The sequence below is a fragment of the Tamandua tetradactyla genome, chromosome 3 (genome assembly GCF_023851605.1).
Source record: "Tamandua tetradactyla isolate mTamTet1 chromosome 3, mTamTet1.pri, whole genome shotgun sequence".
NCBI lineage: Eukaryota > Metazoa > Chordata > Mammalia > Pilosa > Myrmecophagidae > Tamandua > Tamandua tetradactyla.
In genome coordinates, this window is record NC_135329.1 from 140003969 (window position 1) to 140017882 (window position 13914).

General features: G+C 37.7%; 1 protein-coding gene across 3 annotated transcripts in view; it reads left to right on the forward strand.

Annotated features, from left to right (window-relative positions):
* The window catches only part of CERS6 (ceramide synthase 6), a 389110-nt gene that overhangs the window by 129557 nt on the left and 245639 nt on the right, over positions 1–13914 (forward strand). For all 3 annotated transcript variants that reach the window (XM_077154067.1, XM_077154069.1, XM_077154068.1), the window contains exon 3: positions 3229–3359. In XM_077154067.1, coding sequence (XP_077010182.1) covers positions 3229–3359 — 131 coding nt within the window. The remainder of the gene's footprint in view (positions 1–3228; positions 3360–13914) is intronic.

Consider the following 13914-nt stretch of genomic DNA (forward strand, 5'->3'; position numbering starts at 1 on the left):
AATTAGCAAGTAGATAAGAGAAGATAAAGGCATCAAAATTTGAAAAAAGCAGGTAAAAACTACTGCTATTTGAAGATTTATTAATTAATTCAGCAAATATTGAGTCGCTAAGTAATGGTGAAAAAAAGCACTAAAAATTCCCTTTGTTTATGGAGTGCATTCCAGTAATATGCTGTGATGTGGTTGTTTACCTAGAAAATTAAGGAGATCAAGTGGAAAACTACCACAAAAAGATGAAATTATAATGCAAAATTAATACACAGAAGCCAATGACTTTCAAAAATATGCCAACAATAAGCTAGTATAAGATATAAGAAAGTACCTTATTTAGAATAGAAACTAAAAGGATACTATCCCTAGGAATAAATATGAGAATTTATATGCAAGTCTTATATAAAGAAAATTTTAAAATACCCTAAAGGACACAAAAGACAAATTAAATATAGATGTCACTTTACCCCATGTTAATTTAAGAAGCTAGAAAAGCTGATGCTAAAATTTTATAAAAAAATAAGCAAGGATTTCTTAGAAAACTCTCAAAAAAATTCTCCAATTAGCCTTTCTAGATATTAAAATATGGTATGATACAACTGTCACTGTAACTGCATAGATTTGGCACATGCACAGTAGACCAATGGAAGACTAGATTTGGTTTTTCAGTGGGGCAAAGATGAAGGATGGCATTGGAATAACAGGGGAGCCATCTGGGAAGAAATAATGTTAGACTCATACTTAACACATTATACCAGGATATATTCTAAATGTATTAAAGATGAATTCCAAATATATTAAAGATGAATGTAAATGTAAAACATGAAACCATAAATGCATTAGAAGGAAACATGGAAGAATTTCTAGAACATTTTGGAGTAGGGAAGGTTTTTTAAGTTATGACCCATATTCAAAAGCTATAACAGAAAAAATCAGTACATTCATATATATTTTAAAAATTTCTGCAAGTGAAAAATAAATGAAAACAAAAGTACCATGAGTAAATTCTAAAAAAAGCAGATGATATCCTAGGAAGAAATATACAGCTTATGGTACAAAAATTTAATTGCCTTAATATATGAACTAAATAACATGAACTCAATCAAGTAAATACTCAACAAATAAAATGTGGACAATGGATATGAACGATCTGTTTATGAAAAAGGAAATATAGACGGCTTTTAAAAGATAAACAGATGTTTCCCTTATTAAAAATGAAATGCAAATTAAAAACTACCTTTTACATATGAGACGGGGAAAAATAGAAAAGTCAGATAGCATAATCTATTGATGAGGCTTTGGGAAATAGGCACTCTTGCTTGTGAGAGTATAATTTAATAACAGCCACTAATGAGTATAATTTTTAATAACTTGATAAATTACAAGTACATAGACCTTTTAATCTATAACTTTCACTGCCAGGAATTTATCCCACAGATGTATCTGTACCAAATGACCCATGACAAGGGTTTTTAATGCAACATTGTTTATAATAATGGAAATGTAGAAAGTACCTAAATGTCCATTAATAGGGGAGTAGAGAAGAAAATTATGACATATCCTTACTGTTCTAAAAAACAATGAGGATATTCTCTATATATTCTCTATATATGGATATATAGAGAGAATACACTGATATAAAAATATTCCAGGATATATTTTTAAATGAAAAGCCCAAATGTAGAACAATGTATTTAATACATAAACAGTAGTATGACAAGGGGGGAAATAAAAATACATATCCAAATTTACATAAAATCTCTAGTAAGAACTAATTTGCATAAACTCTCTAGTAAGAACTAATGGTTACCTGGTAGAAAGAGGAGAGAGTAGGATCTGAGAGAGTAGAAGCAAAATTGGAAGGTGAAACCTTGAATAATTTTTTTTAACCTATTCACAAAACTTAGATAATAATTTTTAAAAAATGAATCCCCACGGAAAAATGGTATGGCTAAGGTTTAGTGTAAGATGTGAGTTTTTCCTCTGTAGCCCATATTTTTTATTAAGAGAGGCATGAAAGGAGGGTGTAAATTGGCATCATTACTCTTTAAAATACCACTTAAAATACACTCCCCACTGAGAGCTGGCAAATAACTTTTAAAGGCACATGGTCAGCATGTTTTGTATATTCGGTAATAATCCTAAAGCCATTTGTTGTGTTTCCACAGTGGCTGACTCCTTGAGTTGCTTGAGATGCTTTTATAAAAGTGTCGTATGTATATTTCTCCCTTATAACTTAAAGACTCGTCAGCCTATCTTCCTTTTACCCCCATTTTCTGATCATTAAATGTCACTAATATTAAAGCAAAAGTGGCAGTAATAAAGGAATGGAACTTGGCTTAGCTTTATTGTGTGATAGGTCACTCTCGTGTGAGTTTTGGGATGATCTCTAAGATACTAAAGAGAGGGGAGGGCTAGGAAAGAGGAGGACTAACATTCACCTGAGTCTTACATACTTTTTCACATTTGGTTCTCCCCACAGTCCAGAAAATAGCCCTTTTTAAAAAGACAAGGCAACGGAGGCTCCGAGAGGTCACAGGAGTGAGGAGTTGAACCTACATCTTTCGTCTCAGGGCTGTCTCTTTCCACTTCACCAGTTTACTTGTTCAAGTAATGCATAGTCTTAGTAAAAGGTTTTATGTGAAATTTAGTTAGAAGGAATAGGTAAGATAAAGAATAGAAGAAGGACGTGTGAAGAATGGGAGCGATAAGAAGGGGAAGAAAGAATATATTTTGTTGTGGAATTAGTACAGTTGGCTAAAGTTTGGTATTTGGGGATTTTTCCATGGTTTTTTTTGGGTTTTTTTTTTTTTGTCTGTCCTATATTATCCTGGCATGTTGGGTATAGCATTTTTCCTGAGAAAGAAAAATATTTGAATGATATCTCTCTGCAATTTTACCTCCACTGAACTCCCTTTCCTTGAAGGCTGATGGTGCAGACTCAGCCATTGGCTCCTCCATTGAATCTTCTTCATTGCTCCTGAGGAAGTACATTACTGGTGAGAAGTACAAGCATTAGAGTAAGATTCATATTTTGCAAATGTTGTCTCATCATAAATTACTTTTGTTGTCTTAAGAAGTTGTGTTCATGTTGTCTGCGGAAGGTAAAGATGCAAATCCTCAGTATCAGATAGTAAATGTAGAAAGAAAAAATCTTGAACATAGATGCCAACAGATTTGTTTATGGGGGGGATAAAAAATGATTGAAAATGAATTTTCTGGGACCTTGTCTTATAGCATCCTGATGAGAAGAGATTGGAAGGGCTTTCCAAGCAGCTGGACTGGGATGTTCGCAGTATTCAGCACTGGTTTCGACAAAGGCGCAACCAGGAGAAGCCGAGCACACTGGCCAAGTTCTGCGAGAGCATGTAAGTTGCTGTTTTCTTTTGGAAAGAGACACCTACCTAAGTACACATGCCATCACGGAGGCAAAAATTAATGGATCCATGCAGACTCCTGCAGCCTCTACAACACATGTCATCTGGTAGGAAAGAGATCCAGGAAAAACTGGGCAGATGGTAGTTTGCAAGCATTTGTGATTTCCACTTTGGATGCAGTAAGTGAAATGTCACTTCCTAATGGAGTTCCTAGAATGTAAGCAGATTACAAGGACCTGCAGTGGTATTTTTAGCAAGCTGTGTTTGAAATATAACATTAAAATCATTACTTTTATAAGGCCCTGATAATTTGAATTTTACTAAAGGTGACTTAATCAAGGCACTCCTTTCACTGATAAAAGCTGAGATACTGGGATATATTATCAAAGGGTCATGATGATACCAGATATTCTTGGAGATTTTAATTATATTCTATTCCTGGACAAGTTTTAAAAAGCATTGCTTGTAGGTCCTAGGGAATGGAATGATTGTTTCTTCCATTTTTGAAATATGAACTTTATGGTATGTAAATTGTATACCAATAAAGCTGTTAAGAAAATAAGACCTGCAGAGAATTGTTTTGGCGCAGTGATATTTTGAGATACAGAACTCAATACACTCATCTATAGGAAAGTTAGAGAAAGAAATATTAAAGTATTTGGAACTTGCCCAGCAGAAGATTCGGCTTCAAAAGTATTTAGTCACTTGGACTTCATCCTTTGGGATATGACTGTTTTTTTAGTCTAACAATTATTTCCCTTGGGAGCTTTTTCCTGACACCTGGTCATTTGAACAATAGTACTGTCAATTTAGTTCCCTTAGTTTCAGTCCCTTCCTATTTGCAGTTAAGAGTTGCACTTTCAGGTTTAGCTTTCACTTATGCCAATAAATTATTTTAGCAACTGTGATCTAATATTTAGAAGGAAAACTAATATTATAGGAGAAATGAGTGAGAGACAGAATATCATCATAAATTCTTAGGGGTAAAATATGAGGAACATAAATATGGGGTCATTCATGAGGTCAGAATATTTATAAAACCTGGAAAAACAACCTAGTAGATGCAATCTACAAAGCCCTTCCTATAATTGAACTTAGGGGTAGTTTATGGAAGAAGAATTATGTATCTGGGCTCCTGACCAAAACTGGAATTGCTGTCTGTTCTGGCGTTCCCACTACCAAAGGACATGGGCTCCTTCATTGGGCCACAGATCTGAACAGGGGCAAAACTGGGTCTCAGCACATGTTCACATCCTGAACCTATGTGCCATCTTCCCCTCTTCCCACTTCCTTCTTCAGTTACTTGGTGCTTGCCCTTTCTGTATTATACTGCCTCTACATCACCAGTTCCTCTCAAATACCAGTGGGTGTAGGAATCAGTCTCCTGGGATCTTGTGGAAATACAGATTCTGATGCTGTCAGTCTGGGGTGGGGGCAAGATTCTGCATTTCTAACAGCCTCCCAATGGAGATGATACTGCTGGTCCATGGATCACACTTTTAGTAACAAGGCTTATCACTAGTGTCCGTCTTCTCCCTTTTCAGTTGGTCTTTATCTGTATACCACAATAATCAGAGCAGTCACAATCGCCAATCATTTAAAATATTTTCAAATGATTGGTTGGAAACATGGCAATGTAGAAGCATGATGGGGTGAAGATGGGTTGGTGCATAAAGTATGGATTATGACTATTCAAAAAGCTCACTGGAATACTGCCGAGTAGAGAAGGCATAATACATGAGTATGTGGGAATCATTGAGAGATACTAAAACATAACCAGATATGCATGTTAAATGATTGGTATGCACAGTCAGTAACTAAAGGTTAAAGGAAAAAGGATTGTGGATTGGTGTATACAAAGCCTTTGCTGGGCTTTCGACCTCTCTGTTGAGTATAACAGTGTTGATGAACTCTTGTTCTGAAGTTCTCTTCTTCTTTGTATTCTGGGTTGCCACTAGATTCTCCTGTCTTTTTGAGAACTTTTGTTTGCTTCTACTATTCTAAATTTTCCTTAGGCTTCTAAACTGGTTGCTTCTCCAGATTCCATCTTCAACCTTTTATTTTCCTCATTCTATTTTCCATACTCTGGGTAAAAGTCATTTCTTCTCACCATCGTCGCCAAAGCTGTGTGTCCATTGCAGATGTTTCTCCTGAGGCATTGTTCTGTTATTTCCAACTGGCAATTCTGATTTGCTTCCACTCCCGACTTTCCTTTTCTCCTTTTGGTTCTTTGCCTCCATTCTGTTACAGGCTGGAAACTCAATACAATCAGCTGCTGAATTCTGACTTTTCCAAATTCTGATCATCCTCACAGGTCTTGTTATTTATCTCACACTCATAGACATTTTGCTTGCTGCAACAAAATACATTTTCCTGAAATACTACCGTTCATATGTTCTGCTACTTTAAAACCTTCATGAGTATGATTTTGCTACAACTTAAGCGTCAGGCTTCTTAGCACATTCGATACCAGTCACCAAAATAAGTCACCGTTACTTCCAGGGGAGCTGCGTTTTCACTGGCCGTGTCTTGTTCATTCCTGCCTTGATTTGTGTTGTACACTGGCTTGAAACACCTACATTTCTCTGGCCCACCCATGTATCTCCTGCCTATTCTTCAAATCTCAGGCCCTCTCTAAAATGTGGTGTGACTGCTGGGTCAGAGGTGAACATGGTTCTTCTTATTTTTTAGAGCACTTATTGTAAATACTGGTGATATAATACTCCATCATATAGTGCCTTTGTGATCACTTAATTGTTCTTAACTTGTCTGTATATTTTCATTCCAATTATATCACAAGTGTTCCTTGAGGCCACAAGGGCCACATATTGTTCTTGCATTCTTTTCAGGCTTTAATGCAACATAGAGCCTTTAATGCTGCATATAGCTTTCATGCAGCATAAGAACATGATTAATGCTAAAATGTTATTGTTTTGGAAGGATTTGCTACCCTGCCCCCACAAATGAAGAATGCTTAACACACATTTACTTAGTATAAAATTCAACTAGGAAAGTTACCTGAATAGAGAAAGCTGTAAGACACTGTCAAAGACAAAACTTCAGAGGAAAGAATGGAATGGAAAAGAACATTTAGATTAGCAGGTTGAAGAATAAAACAGAATTATATTGGTTTGTATATACACATGTACATGTCCTGGTTACCTGCCTATTAATATAAAAAAATCTGAAATTGCTTTTAATCTGGTATGCACTTCATACTTACAGGCAAACTTTTCAAAATATATGTGCCCAGGCTCCACCCTGTAGGGTGAGGCAGGTGGGATCTGGACATGTACATTTTGGAAGATGTGCCACGAGTGATCATGACACATATCCCTGATTAAGAAGCACTACTCTCTGAAAAGAGATGACGGCTGTTCCAACATGATAGAAATCAAATCAGAACCAAGAGAACACAAATTTGGGGCTTGCAGATCTAGGGCCAAAGTGCAAAGGATCTGTAGTTTTTCCTTTATATAAATTACTAATTAAAAAAATATGAAACTGAAATGTAACCATCTGCATGCCAAACGGTGTTTGTAAGCATCTGCTGGCATGTCCAGTTTTTGGCACGCTCTTTTAATGCAAATGGACTTACTAGAAGATGTTGTTCAGCAAGTTATGAGCTGAAACATTGACATGTTTTTTTTTCCCTTCTTGCTTGATGTCAGTAATTCATAGTTTTGTCAGTTTTGATGAATGTTCTTCCAGAAGCATTTAAATCCTTACTGGCAACTGAAATAGAGATTTTTCAAGGGGGGAAGAACTTATAAAAATGAGATTCCTATGAGACATTTTAGAAGAAACTGGTTCAAAATGGAAGCTTGTGTTGGTTTGGCATCATGCCTTTATGCTGCTCAAGTTATCCTCCTCCAACAGTTGTATCAGAGTTGTATTTTTTTTTTAATCATTTAGGGTATAATAGGAAAAAGCAGAAATAAAATGTCCAGATATATGGCTTCCTTGTTATTTATGCCCTTGCTGTGCTCATCATTTTTTAATATTGTGCAGTGTATTTAATAGCGCAAGTCTGGGAGTAAATATCATATATGGCTTGCATCTTAGCAGTCTCTACTTGACTGGAAAGATAAATCCCCTGTATGATAACCTGAAAATGTAAGACAATGGATTTCCACACTTTACAGATAGGTACTAATTTATTTGGATTGACATTCATTCCATATAGTGCTGTAGTTCTAGAACATGAGTTGTAAGATGAGGACCGAAGATTCTCTTGTCCTTAGGAATTCCATTTTAGACATGATGCTGATAAAACTATCCCCAAATCCTGCCATATTTGCTTGCTTCTCTGAAGTGGTAGAAGATCCCCCCCACATTTTGGAATCTCTTTTGAAACTGTGATTTTATTTCTGGAAAGGAGAGCTGTGATTCTCTTAGTCTCTAATTCCATTGAACTAAGGGTAATTTGTCAATGAGGAACGAGTGCCTTATCTAATTGCCTTCATGCCACCAACTCGTAACTGTGACACCAAATAGCTGTTCCTACTTGGAAAATCAGCAATGCTGTCTTGTGATTATCAGGAAGAAAGTGGAGCCTAATAATTGGGCCTGGGGTGGGGATTGTACAATACATAAGTTGAGTCTCTGATATATCCCTTTGTTTCAGATCAATCTTTGGTCTGAGAAAATTGTATAATGAATATCTTTAACAAGAGTTCGTGACCCAACCACCTGTTTGCAAAAAAGTCAACCAAATATAGCAAACCACTTTAGGATCTTCTCTATATATACATATTCCATACTCTGGTGATAGACAAAGTTTTTTCCAAAGAGGAAATCCAGTTTTGATTATTTTCTCTATCAGATCATGAAATGAGCATGATTTTAAAAGTTTACTATCAAAATTCATATGACAACTGATGCAACTTTTGAAGGGGATACTTAGAAAAACTTAACCTCAAAAAATAACATCCTTATTTTTCAATACTGGGATTCACGATGAGCAATATATATATATATATATACACTGGCCATGAGACTTTAAAAAAATTATTCATATTATTTAGGAAGAGCCTCTTAGTTCTTGAAGAGTAAAAGTTTGAGCTATTTTGTTACTGTTGTGGTGATAATGGTGCTTGTTTGTTCATTAATACAAAACAGTCTGGAATTTTGAACAACTTCTGTCATTTAAAGTACATGCTTATAAAGCCCAGTGGTTTCTCAAATTTGGTCCAGTCAGTGGGTGTCTTGGTGTTCAAAATTATTTTTTAAATAGTTCCTAAATCTGTGGCTTGTTTTCAGTTCAGCTTTGGCTTTTGGGCAGGGATCAGCAAAGCTTTTCTGTTAAGGCACAGAAATTAAACATTTTAGGCTTTGCTGGCTATATGGTCTCTGTCGCAATTACATGTAAGGAGCCACAAACACTGAATAAACAAATGAGTGTGGACGTGTTCCAGTAAAACTTTATTTGTGGATACTAAAATTATTTCATATAATTTTCATGTGTCATGAAATGCTATGCTGAAATTTTTTTTTCAATGATTTAAAAATTTAAATACCATTTTGAGCTCATGGACTGTATGGAAACAGATGGTGGGCTGGTGACCTGCAAACCATAGGCCAGCTTGTGCTTTGCTAATCCTGCTTTAGGATTATAATACTATGAGTGGTCTTACTAAATTTCGAGAAAGAGAAAGTGGTCCCATTAAGCCTGACTCAGTCATCCTTTGCTCGAAGTTTAGCCATATCATAGAAACAATAGAGTTGCTCTATAATTGGGACACCCATCTCATATTCCTGGGTTCTGCTGCCTTGATGGTATGCAGCTTCATTTAGCTCCATCAGGCCCTCTTAAAAACTGTTAGAATACTAATCATTTTCACTATAAAATGTCTGAAGATAAATTAAATGGATCCTTTGGACAGTCTGCTCTTTTGCCTTCAGTAAGAACTTAAATCTCTTTCTATTCCAGACACACCATCTGTGTCAAGTGAGCTCAAGTTTTCAATTTAGATCAAGCCTCTTACATTCCTTGATGGCAGATGGCTAGTTCTCTAATTCATATGAACTGGCTAATTAGAAAACAGGCTTTTACTAAAAATACCAGACAGGCCCTACACTGGTCAATCCAGCCAGTCCCTAGGTAGTGATGTGGTACACAGTTGAAAACTTTTGAAGAGTTTTGAAGGAGTGACAACTTCAGCAGTTGAAAAAGAACTTTCGTCTCTACTTCAGCCAACCTCTCCTGCGAACTCATTGAAGACTTTCATCATTGTTGCCAGCATGCAGCCTGCCTTGTGGAATTTGAGCTCGGCCATCCCCACAGTTGAGTGAGACCCTTTTACAGCATCTCATATTTACTGATGTCTCTTGTTGGTTCTGTTTCTCTAGAGAACTCTGACTAAAACACCCCTGAATAAATACTTCAGCATTTGTTACTTATACAGGTACTCTCTTTTATACATCTGGAGCGCACAAATGCGTCCATGTGCTATATGTCTCAGCTTAAGGCTTGCCCTTCTTGCAATTTCCTATAAAACCTGCCTCCTCAGAATAACTGAAAAAGACTGTAGAAGCATTATATTTTATGTCTTATCTTCAGAATCTATCTCGCTTGTCCCTCAGTGGCAGTACAGTCAGTTCTGCCAAAATATAATATGCTTTCCTAAAAATTACCACACTATGCAATATTGCACAAAAAAAAACTCTTCACATAAACCACAGCTTTTGGGAAAAATGGGTTAGGGGCACAACACTAAAAAATTTTGATACATTAAAAAAGAAAAAAAGGAACCTAATAAAAGTTTTAGCACTGTTTTATGTGTGTTAAATGGTTAAGAAGTATATAAATACTACAAAAATACAGCACTCCATCATGGAAAGATCCGAAGTGTGCTTGTGAAAGTGGGTTTCAAAGGTGATACATCTTCTGAGTTACCATGATGTGGTGGGAGGAATATCAGAAATTGGAGAGAGAGTTGCAACATCGAATAGGTAGATTGGTGTGGTTCATAGCACTCAGTGAACTCAGGAAGCCACTGGATGCGTGAGGTGTGCCTTTGCACCTTTTGTGTATTCCTGTGCAGCTTGGAGCAGCAGGTAGAGTTTTCTAATATTTCTCCCAGACACAGTTGCAGATAAGCAAAGATGAAAGGCAAATTATGCCCACATTAGAACAAATTCCTGTTTTCAAAGCAAGCGTCCCAGCAGAGCTGATAGTCTAGTGTACTATCAAGGGAGTGAGCTCTGGATCCAGGCAGTCAGAGTTCATCTTCTCTCGGTATGGTACTTGTGAAAGTTATTTGACCACCTGAAACTTCTGTTTCTTTATTTGTAATAGGAACATATTAATAGTGCCTATACCATACGGTTGTGAAGACTAAATGAGTTATATATATAAAGCCTTTAGAAAGGTGCCTTGCATAGAGTAGTGATGCACAGAACTATCTTCAACATCATCAATTACATCATCTGTTATTTGTCACATTGGTGTAACTTGAGGAGGAGCAAATGACTGTTAGTCTTTTGCAACCCTGTATTGGCAGCGATGTTGCACATACACCCCTTCTCCCAAAACACATCACTTAATAGAGAGGCTGCCCTGGTGTTATTTTTGCAGGAGAGATAAAAGGAAATGCAAGAACAAGTTCTCAATTTAGAGTGAAGTTTTTTTTATTCTGTGGAACCCCAAGGGGGCAGAATCCAAGTGGATTCATGGGGCTGTGGACTTGGGCTTTTCTTACATCCAAGAAAAAGTTGCAAACCCAGCCTGAGTTCAGAGCTGCTGAGCCTTTGGTCCGCTGCTGCATAGCGGCTTGACAGAAGTGGCTGAGAAACAGTGTATGGCTTCAGCAGGGAGCCTGCTGTGCCTCTAGAAGCCAAAGCTTTTGAAGCACCACATGAGAAATGTCAGAACACACAGTGAATATCTTTGAACCACAGAAATTTAAATTTGCCCACGCAATTCTGTGGAGGACCCAGCTTGCCTCTGCCAGGATGGAAAGAGGAATAAAGCTTGGTGCTCAGAGGTGCTGGTTTTAGTAAAGCCACCTCTGTTAGAGGGCTAGAATGGTTCCATCAGCCTTATTCCGGAGGTTGGAAGTTGATGCAACTTCTGGGTAGGGAAGTTTGCTGTTAAGTGTAGCAATTATTGGTTACTTTCAGTGTACAGATGAAGTACTAGGAGTTTAAGAGGCAGTTCATCCTGAAACAAATTTGAGTGTGGAAAATGAGATGAACCTATTTCATGCCCTCACGTAAGCTGTCTTAGCAAAGAATTTACATTTCCTGGGCCCCAGACACCTCTTCTGTAAAAGGGAAATATTTTCTGATCTTGTGGAACTCCCTCGGAAATTGATTCTGCTTGTGAGTAAAGTTGTTCAGGAGCTTCGTGAGTGAGCCGTAACCTGCAATACATATGTGGAGATGACTTCCTTCTTGCTTTATTGCTCCAGCTACGGGTAGTTCTGGGTCTTGTGTCTGAATTTGCCATCAAGAGAACTATATTTTAGATGGTTGAGAAGGATGCGCTTTGTTGCTTGCCCTTGGGAATCCTGTCTGACTTGCCCTCTCTTGCTCGCCTTCTCTTTTCTCTTCCCTTTCTCCTTTGCACTTGCCTCCAGCTGTCCCAGAGCAGAGGCCTCCTGCTTGGAGTGAGAGCAATAGATTTCCTCTTGGCTGTTGACCCCTCTGGGATTAGTTGTGGTGGCCACACCCTTGGCAAAGAGCATAGAGGAGGCATGAAAGAATCCTCAGCCATTACTAATTTGACTGCAATTATCCACAAAATTGGCTTATGAAACATGAATCCTTATGTTTGAATAGAGAGCCTACTAATCTGAGGGGTGAACTGATTTGTGTATAAGATGGTGGTGGGGGTAGGGTGGGCATTTGAACTAAGCAGCTGGGTGCCCAGCCATTTCCCAAATTGGGAGGATTTAAGCAGATTCTAAGTGATGATTGGGGAAGCAGGCCTTTGAGGTTAGTTTGTAGCCTCTCCCCACCCCCAATCTAAATTCATAACAAGCTATCGATGGAGTGGGAACCTTAACTAACAACAATTAAGGTCAACTAACATAATTTTTAATGTAAGCTATGCTGCTAGCAATGTCTCTAGAGCTATAGAGATTTGAGAGAATTAAAGTATTTTAGAAAAATCACTTTATATTTGCCTAGTATTTCTCCTTTTGCATGTATATAGTTTCTTAACAGTTGCCAAGTGATTGGTTGCTGTTTACTGTTCTCAGGGCTCAACTATGTAGGGAAGTTAATGACCCTGTTCTCCTGAGGTGTGATATGTGTGACCTTCATAAGTTGCATGTGCATCAACTCATTTTGTGCAGTGTCACACAAGGCAGGTCAAGTTTATGGTAGAATTGGTATTATGTTTAGTGCCCAGGTCTTGGCTATGTTGCTTTAATTCTGCAGGGTTCTGATGACTCCTGTTTTCCTTTTGTTTTACAACACATGCAATGAAATCACATCTTTTCATTCAATATATTTTCATATAATAATAGATTTTCTTGCAGATGAATAGACACTTAATGTTGGTAGGTGACTTAGATCCCAGGAAGAAAGAGGGAAAAAGAGATGTTTTATATTCCAGATACTATGATGGGATCGTTCCATTCAATCGTCACAACAGCTGTGTATGTTAGGTATTTTACCAGCAAAGAAACGAAAGCAAAGAAAAGTTGAGTAACCAACCCAATGCTATACAGCTAGAAAGCAATGGAGCTAGGTCTGCCTAAAGTCCAGGGGCTTGTGTTATTTCTCTGCACCTTCGTAGAATTCCTACTCAGTAATCTGGCATGTTACCATCTTTAGAAAAAATACAGAAAGGGGGTGATGTGTTTTATACACACATCGTAACCTCCTTTCTCTCTGCAGTTTGTGAAAGACTGGATTAAATTTTATTGCTTTCTCCCTGGCACACTAAGAACCCTTTTAGGTGTTCTCTCTTAGAGCACTTGAGAGATTTGTTTTCACTGTTCACTCTGTCTTATTAAGCTCACATCACCTTGACTTCCGGGTCTGTCTTATTCATCTTTCTGTCTCCACAACTTGGCACAGTCTGTTGTAAAACTCCAGTGAATGTCTTCTGAATGAATCAGTTGTTTGAATTTTAGGGACTGCCTGCAACCTCTAGGGACTAGAGGACTGGATTTAACTGGGAGAAGCTAAAGTTTCTCCTCTCTCAGTAGTCCTAGGGAAAGCTGAGGTGGGGAGAGAGAAGTCAGGAAAGCTAACCGGCTCTGAGGAGGTGACATTGCTGAATTTTCAAGAATGATTACACTGACCAGGTGGAGAAAGAGAATGAGGGTGCTCAGTGCTGTTGCAGGGAGTGAAGAGAGTGAGATGTGTTTGGGGAACTCCAGTCGGTGTGAGAGGGAGAGGGCTGAGAGGCACGTGCCTATTTCTCAAGCAAGCACGTCCTCCCCATCTCTCCTCTCTTAAAATCCAAGGCCATCTGCCAATCCAGCTCCAAAATATCTTTGCTTTGCTTATTTCACAAAATTCCGTGATTAATAAGACTGTGGCTTAGTTAAGATTAGGAACTGGCTTGTGGTTTATACCAATATATAAC